Source organism: Octodon degus, unplaced genomic scaffold (genome assembly GCF_000260255.1).
Source record: "Octodon degus isolate 3935 unplaced genomic scaffold, OctDeg1.0 scaffold00123, whole genome shotgun sequence".
Classification (NCBI taxonomy): domain Eukaryota; kingdom Metazoa; phylum Chordata; class Mammalia; order Rodentia; family Octodontidae; genus Octodon; species Octodon degus.
This window is the reverse complement of record NW_004524699.1, coordinates 5194937-5209771: the sequence shown is the minus strand read 5'-3', so window position 1 is coordinate 5209771 and position 14835 is coordinate 5194937. Positions and strand designations below refer to the sequence as shown.

The 14835-nt window shown below is 54.2% G+C and overlaps 1 protein-coding gene across 3 annotated transcripts in view; it reads left to right on the top strand.

The window, feature by feature from the left end:
- Positions 1 to 14835, top strand: part of Abl1 (ABL proto-oncogene 1, non-receptor tyrosine kinase) — a 150724-nt gene that overhangs the window by 127003 nt on the left and 8886 nt on the right. For all 3 annotated transcript variants that reach the window (XM_004640447.2, XM_023700488.1, XM_004640448.3), the window contains exons 4-7: positions 5644 to 5916; positions 12098 to 12182; positions 12657 to 12834; positions 14244 to 14428. In XM_004640447.2, coding sequence (XP_004640504.1) covers positions 5644 to 5916; positions 12098 to 12182; positions 12657 to 12834; positions 14244 to 14428 — 721 coding nt within the window. The remainder of the gene's footprint in view (positions 1 to 5643; positions 5917 to 12097; positions 12183 to 12656; positions 12835 to 14243; positions 14429 to 14835) is intronic.

Sequence of the window (14835 nt, the reverse complement as noted above, 5' to 3'; positions counted from 1 at the left end):
TCCATCTGCCATGCCCCTCTGCCTTGCTGCCCTCCTTTGGAGCCAGTTGACTATAAATGAAACTTAAACAAACTGTGAGCCAAAATAAACTTCTCCTTTAACTTATGTGTGACAGGTGTTTTATCCCAGCAACAGCCGCAGCTAAGCCTCTTCCTTCTGAATTGTTCCCATTATCGATGTGCAGTGACCATCCTTATTTGTTCTGACCAGTGTTGGCCTGAAGTCTCTTGAGTCTGAAAATAAAGTAGCTGCTCCTGCTTGCTTTCAGGCTCCTGTTGATGATGTATCGCTTTCCATCCTGTCTGTGGACGAGTTGTGTCACCTTTAAGCAATTACGGTTGCATTTTGTGTTTTCACTACATCTGCTAGTGTCTTTTTGATTGAGAGCTAAAACTATTGACATTGAAAATTACTATGGTAAGGTATTCACTGAATCCTATGCGTTGCTTTTTTTTTTTTTTTCCTGTGCTGATTCCTTTGTTTTGTTCCTGTCCCGGTTAGATACACACTTACTTTCCTCTGGGCTCTTTCCTGGTGGGTTCCCTGTCCCTGTCCCTGTCAAGAATTCCTTAAGTATTTTCTGCATGCTAGTTTAGTGGTCATGCTTTTTTCAGGATTTCTTTGTCATGGACAGTCTTTACTTCTCTGTCAATTTTAGGCTAATATTGTAGGATATAGAATTCTGGGCTGATAGTTGTTTTCTTCTAGGGCTTGCAAGACTTCACTGGCGCTCTCCTGAGCTTTCAGGTTTGCACTGAGCAGTCTGCACAATTCAGTGGGCCTGCCTGTGCCAACACGCCGTGTTCCTCTGACAGCTGTTAGTATTCGCTCCTCTCAGTGGATTTCTGGATGTTGGGTTACGTTTCAGTTCTTTTCCAGTTGTGGTTATTTACTTGAATATTGAACTTTTTCCCTAGATTTGGAAAATTTTCTGCAGTTATTTCCATGAATAAGTTTCTCATACCTTTGGGCCATCTTCTGATTTGTCCTTTATTCCTGTGATTCTGATGTTCTGTTTTTTAGTCACTTAGTGGGCATTAGGCCCAATTTGCATGGTGTCTTTTTTTTTTTTTTTTTTTTTTTTTGGCAGAACCAGGGATGGAACTCAGGCCCTTGTGCTTGCTAGGCAAGTGCTTATTCTACTGGGCCATCTCCCCGGCCCCAGTGTCTTATCTTTAGGGTGTCATTGAATTCTAGTCCTCTGTCCCCATATTTTGTCCAATCTGCTAGCCATGTTTTTTTTTTTTTTTTTCATGCTTTTCATTGAATTTTTCATACCTTGTATTTTTGCTTGCTTTCTCTCCATAATTGCTGATTCGTTACCAGACTGGTCAGTCATATCATATATTGTCGTGTTTAACTCAGTTTCTAGCTTAAACTCATTGAAAGTTTTATTAGTAAAATCCTTTATCTGTTTGAAAAACCTCCTCTGTAAGCTTTCAGATCTCATGAACTTGCTTATCGTTTCTTCTTTGAGCTGTTCAGACATCCTGACTGAAGCTTGGCTCTTGAATTTTTTGCCTGTGACTTCCAAGTTCAGTGCTTGTGAGATCATCTTTTGAGGAGCTGAGGGCTTTCTGAAATGTCCTGTCACCTTGCTTTGTTTTATTTCTAGTTTTTGTGATGCAGGTTAAAAAATCAGCTCCTGTAGGAAAGCTCTTGTCCCTGCTGTGGAGATGCCTGGGGAGCCTGTCTCGTGTGGTGCAGCTTCAGCGCTGTGTCTGTCTGTGTCTGGGCTCCTCTGTGCTCCCCACACCACACAGGGAGGAGAAACCATGACACAGGCAGCCTGGGTGCCAGCACTCAGCGAAGGCTGCGCCCAGCAGCAGTGTGCCACTACTGCATATCAGAGAGACCAGCAGTGACAAGAGTCCCAGCAGACTGGACACAGACAGGCCGGAAGGACCAGTGAGCTGCAGCTGTGTCCGCAGGAAGGAGACGACAGTGATAACGTAGACACAGACAGACCAGATAGTGGCGTAGAGCAGCCCATGCCCACCATGTGCGATGGCCGGGCCCTCAGCAGGAGGAAAGGATTTGGCAGGGATAGCATTTAGCCAACTCAGTATCTAAAAATCAGGGCCGGGAGATAGCTCAGTAGAGTAAGTACTTGCCTGGCAAACGCAGGGTCCTGAGTTCAATCCCTGCTACCGCAAAAAAAAAAATTAATTAAAAATAAATAAAAATCAGGGGCTTGCCCCTTAGCCCAGTTCTTTAAGAACCTGCTTAAACAGTCAGCTCAGATTGCTGTGGTTCGATCCCCAAACCTTCCCTGAAGGCATGCTTAGCCAGCCAAATAAATAAATAAATAAGTATCAGTAATGCTTAACTATAACATGGTAAAAGGGAAATGATGAGGGTGGGAGAAAAAAAGAAAGATGAGGAGGGGAGAAAAGTGAGAGAATCCTGTTAAAAATAGGTTAATAGAATTAGGTGAATGTAACAAAATAATAAGAAAAAGAATAAAACAAAGAGAAAAAAATAATAAAAGGAAAAATAAGTCCAAAAAAAAATTCCTGCCTGTGCTGGGTAAGTGGTTTCCTCGCAGCGCTGTGGCCTTTGAGTCCACCAGCTGTGGGGCAGGCAGAGAGACAGCGAGGCCTGTCTGTGCGCGTGCTCCCTGCCGCTGAGTCCTCCGCACCTTGCCTGCTGGGCGGGCGGCCCGGGCTGTGGGCTCTGCCTTAGGGTGGTCTTCACTCCCAGGCACTCAGGGGCTGAGTCTCTGTGCACCCTGAGTCACACCAGTGTCCCCCTCACTTGAAGGCTGTGGGCCTGTGAGGCGCTCCTTGCTCTAGTGGCTCCTCTGTCCAGACCCTGCAGTGTGGTGACCACTTGAGTCAAGGCATATCCCTGACCACGCTGGCAGACGAGGAAGCACACAGGCCCCTGACCCCCATGCTGGATGTGCGGTGGGTGCCACATGGCACTTTCAGAGCCAGCCCCCCAGAGGACCTCATGTCCCCAGTTTCTCATCATAGGGACAGGCCCACGGTGGCCCTCCCCACCCCAGTACACCGCTGCTTCCGCTTCTGGGGGAGGGGCCTCTAACTAGCCTACCTCCTTTCCCCAGCTCTGTTGTGGCCCTGTCGCACCCACCCACTGAGCTAGGGTGACCCCTGATACCCTCAAGCCCAGTTCTGTGACTGGCAGTTGCTGGCATTGTTCGACTTACAGTGATGAGCGCCTTCCCAGGGTAGCCTGATCAGCAGCTCCCAGGCTTGGTGGCGGCATCTCCCCTTGAGGTCCTTGCGCTTTGCAGTAACGTGGGCGGGCTTTGGGGACTAGCAGTGCTGTCAGCTGTCATCCTGGGGCTGCCAGCTCCCTCGCCCACCCGCCCTGGGCTGTGCTCAGCCATCCAGACTGCGCCTCTCCTCTCTCTGCTTTATCCCCAGTTTCTGCAGGTCCTCTGTGGTACCTGGTCTTCCCGTCAACTCTTTGATTCCCAGAGCTCTTCCTTTTCTTTGCTAAGTTGTTTTCCAGACATTTACATTCTAGGGTGAGCAATGAACTCTGATCAGAGTATGTACATTTAATTATTGAAACTTTGAAGTCTGTCCACTTAGTGAAGCCTCCTGTATCTGAGACAGCCCCCAGAAAAGCTTCGTGAGGGGCCTGGGTGAGTGTGTTCCGAGTCTGTGTGACGCTAGGGTTTACCTTGGGGCGGGAGCATCTCTTTCAGGTGACTCTGCCGCCTGCTTCTCTGGGAAAAGTGGGCCATGAGCCTGGTCCCATGAACCCCCAGCGAATTCCAGAGCGGGAGGCCACGGCAGTCTTCTCAGAGTGGCTTTTCCTGCTTCTCCAAGCTCCTGGGTAGGGAATGCATCATTAGCTGGACTGACCCAACAGAAGAGCAACGCCTGCAGTGTAGTCACCAGGCAGCTGACCCTGGGTGGGGTCGTGCTGTCCCTGGGTCCCGTCCACTGTTCTTTGTGAGCTGCCTCCAAGTCTGTGACGAAGGCGGGAGAGTGTGTGAGGCTGCCAGGCTGGGGTAGACATGCCGGAGACCACTCCGTTCCTCCACCTACACTCAGGCACGCTGCGCATTTGAGCTCCCAGCCTGCCATGCTGCAGGCCAGGCGCTGTCTGCAGAGGCCTCTTGGGCCCTCTTGTGGGGCTCCTCCTCCTGGCATCCTGCCTCTCAGAGGCTCTACTGCAGAGGGACAGTCAGGGCCCAGGGCCACAGTCTCCATGTGAGGTATGAAGAAGTCTTTCTGGACAATTCTTGGGTTTCTTAGAATTTTATTGTAGCAGGATTGTTAGCAGAAAATAGTCAACCCAAAGTTTGCCCTTCGTTGGCTTGCCTAGGTTTTTAAACTGTGTTTCTGTCTGCCAAGCTTAGTGGGGCAGGGAGGCTGAGGCAGGATGATCACAAATTCAAGCCCAACCTGAGCAACTTAGCAAGACCCTGTCTCAAAATGAAAACTAAAACAGGCCCAGGATATAGCTTATTGACTGGGCCCCAGGCCCATCCCAGGACCACCAAAATAACAAAGAAGTAAAAGGCTTGTGCCATCCCCACAAGCGCAAAGGAAGAAAATCTGACTGAATCCTGTTTACCTTCTTGAAGGTCACAGGTGGGATCAACTTGCATATTTTATCACTTTCTCTTTTTAAAGATGTTTTAACTGTCAGGCATGATAAATGTACAGAAAGTACTTCTGTTAGTTTTTAGTCACACAACAACATACCTGAGGCGGTAACTTCATGAAAGAGAAGTGGGCATCAGCTGTGGAGGCCCGAAGTCCAGATGGCAGACAGTGGCAGGGTGCGTGGGCAGCAGCGTGGCAGACAGTGGCAGGGTGCGTGGGGAGCAGCGTGGCCAGGATCACGCCTGTATCAGGAAGCGGAGAGGGGGGTCCAGGCTTGCTCTGCACACTCATGGGTCCTAGAGGGCACTTGGTGTCCCCAACCAGACAAGGGTCTTCCCAGCATCCCCAGCACCCCAGCAGTGCTGCCAGCCGAGGCCTATTGCTCCCGCCGAGGCTCAGGCTCAGAGTAGTGAGGTGCTGCAGCTGCAGCCTGACCGGTTCCCTTGGCCCGTCCACCCCAGCGTCCCCGCCGTCCAGGCTGCCTTCACCTCGGCACCCAACTCAGCGACAGCTTCAGCGTCTCCCACCCTCAGCGAGCCAGTAGCTTCAGTTCCACATCCACAGTGCAGAGGTTCTGTGTGGATCTTAACCAGGGTCCTTTGGGTAAGGAACCATCCCCACACTGCATCCCTGAAATAGACCAAAGGATGGGGGGAGAAGAGGCAAAAGGTGGCCAGCGTACCCAAGCCTTGAGTACCTATTGTGAACTCGGTTCCCATCTCTGCCAACAACAGACTGCTCAGGGCCTATTCTCATAGAGCTTCCGTAAAGGTAGGTGGAGACAGTGGTCTCACAGATACACAGGAAACAGCTGGTGACAAGTGCTTGTGCTAGGTGCTGACTTCAGGCTGGGTGGCAGAGCCAGTGGTACTGCTCTTGGGACGATAACAGAAGAGAAGTGGGCGGCTGTGGCTCACAGGCAAGGGAGCCTCAGTGCAAGGGCCCTGGGGCCTCTTCCTGTGTCCTCTGCTCACCAAGTAAGTCCCGGCATGCAGAGAAGGAGCCTGAGTGGCCTTCTGCATGCCCCTGGTGACTGCTGTTTCTGTCCCCGCAGCTCTATGTGTCTTCCGAGAGCCGCTTCAACACGCTGGCTGAGCTGGTTCACCACCACTCCACGGTGGCCGATGGGCTCATCACCACCCTGCACTACCCCGCACCCAAACGCAACAAGCCCACAGTCTATGGCGTGTCCCCCAACTACGACAAGTGGGAGATGGAACGCACGGACATCACCATGAAGCACAAGCTCGGTGGCGGCCAGTACGGGGAGGTGTACGAGGGTGTATGGAAGAAGTACAGCCTCACGGTGGCCGTGAAGACCCTGAAGGTGGGCCTCCAGGGTGTCCGGCGGTGGGGCACCCTTCTGTAAGCTGCCCACTGTGGCCACTCTCCTCCCCACCGGGCCGAGCTCCAGCTGTGTGTGTCTGCATGCAGGTGGGAGCTGCCAGGGGGTGGGGGCTGCAGTGTAGACCCCAGGCGTTAGCAGCAGGCGCCCCGCCCTGGCTATGCTGATTGTCTCCTCTCATTGCGAGGACACAATACCCAACACCCAAAGTTAAAGAAAGGTGTTTTTAACTCAGTTTGTGGAGATTTCACAAACTCCTCTGTAGGGCAGGGTGCAGAGGGCAGCCATTCATGGCTGTGGAAAACAGCAAACAGCCAAGGGCGGGTCAGCAGCTGTGGCAGCTAACCAGTCACTCTTCCCTCCTCACATTTGTATACAGATTATCTGCTCTGGGGCGAGGGTAGCACTCACACCCATAATCCAGCACTTGGATCAAGAACTGATCCCAGACTAGAGAAGCTGCCCCATGCCTGCGTGAGCTTTGGGGGGACACCCAGACACAAACCATAGCACTGGTAAAGCTGTGGGGCCCCTCTCCTGCTGCTCCTGGCTGCTCCTCCGCTGCCTGCCACGGGTTAGACAGGAGAAGTACACTCTCCTGTCCGAGTGCTGACAGCCCCGGTGGGCAGGTGTGTGGGGCCCAGGACCCGGGGCTTGCTCTCCCCTGCCGCTGCTGCAGACCCGCACTGGGATCCTCACCCTCCCAGCTCCAGTGCTGTGGTGTCCAGGCAGCTGAGCTTTGCTTTTAAAGCTCTTTGAAGTCAGCGCGGGTGCCAAGGAAGTTTTCATTCTGAACCATCTGCCTTCCTACTGGGACCAGGGCTCAGCCGTGGAGAGCACCCCACCACTGGCTATAAGTGAACGCAAGAGCCTGGCCTTTTTATAGCTGTTGGGAAAGAAAAGCTGAAACCTCCATTGCTGGGAAAATCAGGCCACACTGTGCATGTGGCCCCAAAGTCCATGGGGTATGTGTGTTGGGCCTGGTGCAGGCGGACTCTAGAGAGCCACAGCTCTGAGTGGTATCAAGGGGTGGGTCTAGAGCAAATTGCATTCTTGAGTTCTAGAGATCGTCAGTAGCTTCCCAAGGTGACATTGGCCTTTGGGCTGAGATGCTTTTGGTGGGGGTGGATGGCATGGCTGGTCACCTTGCGCTCTCCTGGCTGTTTTCCAGGTGGCATTTGTTTTCTAATATAGTAAATATTTGCAGAGCTCTTTGCTTCTGTTCGCTGGGTCTTGCACTCCTAGATGGTCTGAGAAGCAGACCGACTGACCGAGAGGGCTGCCCAGAGCATGACCCCAAAGGCCAGGGGAGAGGGGGACAGTGAGTCACAGTGGCATCACCTGGAAAATCAAGAGCCATTGCAGGACTTGGGGCTCCGGATGGACACGACTTTGTGCTGGTGCCACGAGACCGCCGTGTGGAGGAGCACTGGGGCCTGGCACTGTGTGTTGTCAGTGGTCACCGTGGTTTTGAGGTCCTGGCATTTCCTCCTTGTGCACCCAAGCTTTTTAACCATCTTCTGCCATTTCACACATGGGCAGTTGAGTTCCGATCTCCAGAAGAATGGAGCGAAACCAGAGGGCCAGGTCCAGTGCAGCCAGGACAGCACCGCAGCCCAGGCAGGGCCCGCTCGGCCCCCGCCAGAGCCTTTGGGCTGTGCTCTCAGGCCTCTCCCAGCAGCAAGGCTGCCGCTTGGAGGCTCCTTTGCGTGCAACCTCTCTTCAGTTTTCAAATGAGCCCTGCCTGCTACACGAGGTATAGCAATGCTCAAAGGATCAGAGCGCCCTGAAAAGAACAGCAGCCATCCCCAGTGACAGTGAGAACCTGAGTAGCCCCAGTGGTAACAGCCAAGTTCCCGTCGGGAGAGCCAGCATGACGTGCCCTCCAGGAGGACCCACAGCACCACCTTCCCCTCCCATTCTCCTCTTATGCTGTGGGCAGCAGCCCTCAGTGGGCCCTCCCACACCCCGCAACACACAGACCCAGTCAGCTGGGACTTCCTAGATGCCTGTCGGTCAGTCCACCAGCAGACTGGGAAAGCGGTCACAGCCCCGCTGCCACCTTGGTCAGCCCCACTGCCTGGCCATTCACGGTCTCCCTGGAGCAGGTTGTTGCCTGCCTGTCAAGCTTTCTGTTCACTTGGGAGATGGAGAACTTGGGCTCCGAATGACGCCGATGTCTCACCTCCTGTGCGCTCCGCGGGCCTGGCAGTTGTGAGTGTGCATTCTGCGTGGCGCCATTCAGTCCTTGGTGGGTGAGAAAAGGGCACTGAGCTATCTGCAGCCTGCGCCCTACAGGGAAAGGGAGGAGCCAGGGCTCAACCCAGCTACCAGCGCCAAGGTCCCCAGGCTCCTGTTCCTCAAACACTGAAAATGCACCCGGCATCGCCACCTCCAGGCCTGCTGTCCTCCCCCGGGCCTGTCCGGCTCTGCTGGCCTCTGCGCTGCTCGCCCTGCAGCTCCTCAACAGCCAGCGACATGCCCCGCTCATAGCCAGTGACCGCAGTCGACCCTGTGGAGGCCTGTGGGCTGGAGCTGCTCCGGAGGCCGCCAGGCAGGCCGAGCCTGGAGAACTGCTGCCAAGTAGAAGAAGCTGCACATTTTAAATGAGCTGTGCTCCAGACGTTTGCGACTTTTCTCTCTGTGAAACTCCCTGAGTTTTGCAAGTTGTAACGAGAGCACTGTTGATCTAGTTGTGGCATTAACGTTGACTCATGAGCTCAAGCAAATGTACTGCGAACAAGAAAATAACCGAATTCCTGAACAGGCAGAGTACGCACCAGGGGCCGCCCGGCCCTCACTCCTTGATGCCTGTGCTTGTGGTCTTGACTGTACCCCTTGCCAGGCCTGGGGACCGGGCCTGTTTACTCCCACAATGAACTGTTTTGGTTTTCATTTGACTATTTTTCTCTCAGAAAAGTGGTTTCACTGGGGAATCTAGAAGCTGGTAGGAAAGGAGGGCATGGTCATGCTGGCTGTCCTAGGAAGCAGCCCAGCCTGGAGAGGCCCCGCGACTATGACCAGCCTGCTGCTGCGTGGCCCTGGAGCACCCTAGGTACCTTTGGGAAGTGATTTCCCACAGGCTCTTGCCACAAGTCCAAGTCCCTTCTAGTTTGTGAACTGCTCCCTGGTCCTGCTAAAACTGCCCCTTCACTCTTGCGCTTCCGGTCACAGTGCATCTGCTCCCTCTGATGGTGAAGGCAGGTACTGCATGTGCTGGAGCCTCACTCCCTAGCTCACGCAGTGAAAGCCCCAGGCTGCTGTGGAAACCCGCGAGGGAGCCAGGAATACAGCACAGCAGCGTGAGGACCTGCCCGGCAGGCGCAAAGTCCTGGGTTCAGTCCCTGGTACAAAAAAAGAAAAAGCAAAACTTCACAAAAGCCTCCCTTCAGGGCTGTATTTCATGCCGAGAAGGAGGTCCTCAGAAAACAGCCATTTCTAAATCATGACCCTTGGGCTGGGGCGATAGCTTGGCTGTCTAAGTGCCTGCCTGGCAAGCACGAGGACCCAGGTTCCCCCAGTACTACATGCTGTGCTGGCCCCGGAACCCCAGGCACACAGTGCTAGCCACCAGAACCGGACCTGGTGGTGCATGCCTATAATCCCAGCTCTGGGAAACTGGGACAGGAGGATCGCACGAACCTGAGCTGCATGGCAAGACCCTGTACCACATACGTACATAAGTGGGTTTTTTTTAATGTAAAAAAATATTTCTTTTATAGGGCTGAGGCTATATCTCAATGTAAAGGCCCTAGATTTGTACTGTAAAGGAGAATGAGAGCCAAGAGAGGAGGGAAGAAAGGAGGGGAGTAGATTTAGAGTTGCCAGGGTCACACAGCACCGGGGCAAGTCAGTCTGCACCGCTGTCCCGGCCGGCCGGCCCTGTGAACAGCCCTGTCACCCCACCTCTTCCCCAGCAGGCAGCTGAATGCAGCTTTCCCTTAGAGTGTTTCCTCTACCCTCACTCATCTGACTGAGTTTCACTTTACTCTGCAAGTAGAAGAATCCTCTCCCTAAGGACGATGGAAGCTGGGCAGTCCTGGCTGCTGCGGAGCCTGAGGCAGGAGGGCCCAGAGTTTGCAAGCAGCCCAAGTAACTTAGCATGACCCTGGCTTCAATTTCAGAGCAGGTGGGGCGCTGCTGGGCTGTTGCTCAGGGGTAGAGCAGCCCCACAGCCCTGGCTGCCAGCACCCCCAAAAGTCTTTTGTAGTGAGAGCACAGGATGCATGGCGGTGTTTCCCATCAGCTGGCCATCGGTTGTGGTCACTGTTACTCATTTAAGTGATAAAGTGAACCATGTTTGATTCCAGCAGGGGGAGACAGATTCACAGTGATTTTCTGAAAGAATGAAACAAGAAATAAAGTCCTCTGTGTGCACATGTGTGTGTGGAGGGCCAGACGGATAGAAGAGGGACGCTCTGAAAGCCTTGCTGTTGCTTCTGCAAACGTGTGCGTCCTCAGACCTTTCTAACATGGACAGGACAGAGGCAGTCGCTGTAAAAGCAGTTGATGCTGCTGAATTGGCTTCTGTGTGTTTTGTTGTATGGTGCTTTAAAAACAAAGGCTGTTCTTGTCTAGAAAGTGTCATTCTGGGGTGATTTTGTGACACATGGCTGGCCAAGGAGGGTTCTGAAAGCCCAGTCCCGCCCCCCTGTCCTGCGCAGGCGCAGCCCTGGGTACCTCGATCCTGGCGGGCACAGCCCTCCAATCCTTGGTGTTAAGTGTGTCACCCTGCAGAATAGAGCACTGCACCCCGACCAGCAAAGGGGCCTGGGAAAACAGGCAGGCGGCGGGGTGGTAGCAGGAGTGAGCTCACCTAAACGGCAGAGTTGGCCTTAAGCGGGTTGGCCATCTTGGAAGAGCAGTAAATTGCCTCTGGGTCTCGGCCTCCCTGGGCCCTGAGCTAAGTGATAATGGGCTGACGCACGTCCTCATTACATGCTTCACTTGCGGATGTGATTGACCAGAGCAGGCAGGCTCCAGGGAGAGGCTGGCCTGTCCTCGGGAGGTCCGTCCCCATCATGGCAAGGACTCAGCAGTCCTAGCAAGGGGACCGTGAGGGCACTGAAGTGTCAGGTGCAGCATTTGAGGTTCTGCTTTCACAGAAAGTCTGGTAGCGAGTACCTCATAAGGAGCCTGACTTTCAAGAGGCCAATTCCTTGCAGGGTGTGATAGTGCATTCCTGGAATCGCAGCTCTTTCGGAGGCTTCGAGCCCAGCCTGGGCAACTTAGTGATTTAACAGATGCTGTCTGAAAAATAAAAACTTAAAAAGAGCTAGGGCTTGTAGGTCAGTGTGAAAGCCCTGGGTTTAACCCCTCAAAACACACAAAACCGAACACAACCCCCTCACCAAAAAGACATCCTTCCCAACCCTCACACGATCTCTCTGCATACAAACCCAGGCTTCGTGTGGGAATGGGGCAGGCGTGCATCCTCCTTCACCTCCACGGCCACCTCTCTGGTTCTCGTGGTTGGGTCGGAAGCTTCAGATGTAAGGCCCAGCACAGACTCTGTGACAGGACCCTCCGCCACACAGACCCAAATCTGGAGTGCTCCAGGGGGTGGAAAAGCAGTGCCCCGTGTGCAGTGGCTTCACCCTCCGCCTGCCCTCTTGACATAAGTGCGGTGGGCTCGAGGGTCATGAGGAAGCTGCTGCTGAGGCTCACTGGGAGCCTAGTGCTGGTCGACCCCACGCATGGCTGCTGCTTCCTTTGGGGCCAGTCACACTCACACCCACACTCCTGCTTTTGTGTGAGCAGTTCAGTGACCTCTGTTCTGCCACATTGCAACATGGTATTCTTTGGGGTTATGGTACACCCCCTTCCCCCGCCACCACCATCAGGGTCTTTCCATAAGTCACATGCACTCCAGGTTCACAGAGTCAGCTTTTTCTTTCTGTTAAGTAAGTTAGGACTCTGGGAGCCCGGGCAGTCATGGGGAAGTGGAGTCACATTGGAGTCCACATGTCACCCCCAATCCCAAACAGTGCATTGCAGCCACCGGAAGTCACCAGAACATGCCAGCCAGTGTGGACCAGAGGGAACATCACCTGTCATGGACCCTGTCTGGAGCAGTGCCACAGCAGAAGGTGGCTGGACTCCAGCTGCCCCTGCCTGCACACTGCTTGCTGAGCTCATCTCGTCCATCTCCTTCCTTCTGCAGGAGGACACCATGGAGGTAGAAGAGTTCCTGAAAGAGGCTGCGGTCATGAAGGAGATCAAGCACCCTAATCTGGTTCAGTTGCTCGGTAAGTCAGTGCCATACTCAGGAGGGAAACCCGGACCACACCCAGGGGCCTGGAGGCCACAAGGAAGCCGAGGGTGGCCCGACCTGGACCAGACATGCGCTCTGCTCCCCCAGTGCCAGCAGTTGGTGACGGGGACCTGCGTGGGCTGGGCTGGGGGCAGTGGAGACTTAAGAGCTGCCTGGTGCACCTTGAAGATGGGCTTCGGGGGCTGAGACGTGGCCTGCAGGCACCGCCACCTGGGGTCACCTGGTGTGGAGCTGGCCTTTGCCTGTGTCCAGTGACGGCCTCTCCCCATGTACATTCAAGACCCCAGGCTTGAGAGGAAAGGGGTGTAGCCGTGCTTCCCACAACAGCACACGAAACCAGGTGCTCGGAACCACAGTAACAGTCGGGCCTGTCATGGGCTGCAGGAACGTGTGTCACCAGGGCTTCTGCGCTTGGGCAGAGCCACTGCTGAAGCCTGTGTCCGCACAGGGGTCTGCACACGGGAGCCCCCATTCTACATAATCACTGAGTTCATGACCTATGGGAACCTGCTGGACTACCTGCGGGAGTGTAACCGGCAGGAGGTGACTGCCGTGGTGCTGCTCTACATGGCCACGCAGATCTCCTCGGCCATGGAGTACCTGGAGAAGAAGAACTTCATCCACAGGTAGGCCAGCTCCTCGGGTTCATGCGGCGACAAGGTGCACGCTGGGGTGCCGCTGCTCGGGGTGCGGCTGCTCAGGCTGCACCCACCTGAGCCCTCTGAGAGTGCAGCATTAGGTGGCGCTCTTGAGAGGCAGCCTTCAGTAATCCCAGCCCCTCGAAGAGTGCGCGCTGCCCGGGCGGCTGCCGCTGCCGCCCACCGCTGCCACCCGCTTCCCGGGAGCATCTGGCGGGGCTTCTGCGCAGGCTCATGGTAACAACCATTGCGTGGATTTCATTCTCAAAGCATATGATTTTTCTTCCTCCCTTCTCTTTATAATCATTTCGTTGTCCACTCCACTTGCTGTCATGTGGTCTAGGGATGTGTCTCTCCCTGATTGTCAGAATTGTAGATGGGTATGCGGGCTAAATGGTGCTTCTGTCCTCAAGGCCTGGAGTGCTTTGACCTTCAAACGTGCAGCAATTACCTCGGTCCTTGCATGTTTTGCAGGTAGAAGTGGCTTCCTAGCAAAGTGCTGGCCAGCACAGGACAGAGCCTGCTGTGCTCTGCCAAAGTCTGTTACGCAAGACATTCTAACCCAAGCACAACAGCTGTGCAGGAGACCTGGGGCAAGGGATAAGAGCAGCCCTGTGAGATGCTGTGGCCCTGGGAAGGCAGATTCTCCATGCTCCGCAAGGCCTGGGCGAGGGACTCCCATCACTCACCACCCTGGAGCCCTGGAGCTGTAAATTGAGATTTCCCAGCTCTGGCTGGCCACCCCTCTCCGTTCAGGCAGATTGGTGTTTTCCCGAAATCCTATTAGGCCAGCTCTTCTGTGTTTAATTCTCTCTCATTGCTGGTGATCAGGCTGTCTCGCATAAGCAGCTTCCCCCACTCAGGTGGGCCTTGTGATTTCATGGTTAATGTCCCCAAAGCAACATGAGATCCCTGCCTCACTGGGAGAGGTGGGCTCAAGGATAGCAGGTTGTGCAGTGGGGGTGTTCAGAGTATGTTTGGGGGGCATCCGGAAGAGGGGTAAAGGAGGCCACAGCTGGGGTACACAGGCTGGTGTCTTGCAGTCTCAAGGCTTGGGCTGTGCATGTGGTCCCCCCACCTGTCAGAGTGTGACAGCAACCATACTGACCCTGGCTGAGACTGTCCTTAGGCATTGGTGGAAGTCACTCCCCACCACCACCTCTCAGGGACAGGTGCTGTCATTGTCACTGTCATCCTGTGGATGGGTCTCTGGGTCCCAAGTCACTGGCTTAGGTCCCGGGCCAGGGATGCTCCTCCAGTGCCCCTCTGCTGCCTGCCCCGTGGCTGGGGCTTGGGCTTTCACCTCGTGGCCTTGACGCAGGGTGCCAGCTGGGAGTGCTCACGAGGAGCTTCCTTCCTTCCTTCCTTCCTTCCTTCCTTCCTTCCTTCCTTCCCAGGGATCTTGCTGCCCGAAACTGCCTGGTTGGGGAAAACCACTTGGTGAAGGTGGCAGACTTCGGCCTGAGCCGCTTGATGACGGGGGACACCTACACGGCCCATGCTGGAGCCAAGTTCCCCATCAAATGGACTGCGCCCGAGAGCCTGGCCTACAACAAGTTCTCCATCAAGTCTGACGTCTGGGGTAAGGGCTGCTGCCGCAGGAGGCCAGGCCAGCCTAGCGTGCACGCACACACGCACGCACACACGCACGTGCGTATCCTCGCCTCCTGCTTGTTTCTCCATTTCTTGTGCCGCATTAAGTTAGCCTTGGTATTTTCCTTTTCTCTCATTCCAAAATCCTCTCTCCTGTTTTTGTTTTTTGTTTTATTTTTTTCTTAAATGAAGTAAAAGTGTACTTTTTCTTTCTGAATAATCCAGAATAATTCATTTACTTATTTATTTATTTATTTTTGCGGAACTGGGGATTGAACTCAGCCCCTTGTGCTTGCTAGGCAAGCGCTTATTATCTCCCCGACCCCTAATTTACTTTTTTTCTTTTTTTGCTCCGAGTGCCCTCAGGGCAGGTTTGGCTGGCTTGAGTTGTGGGGA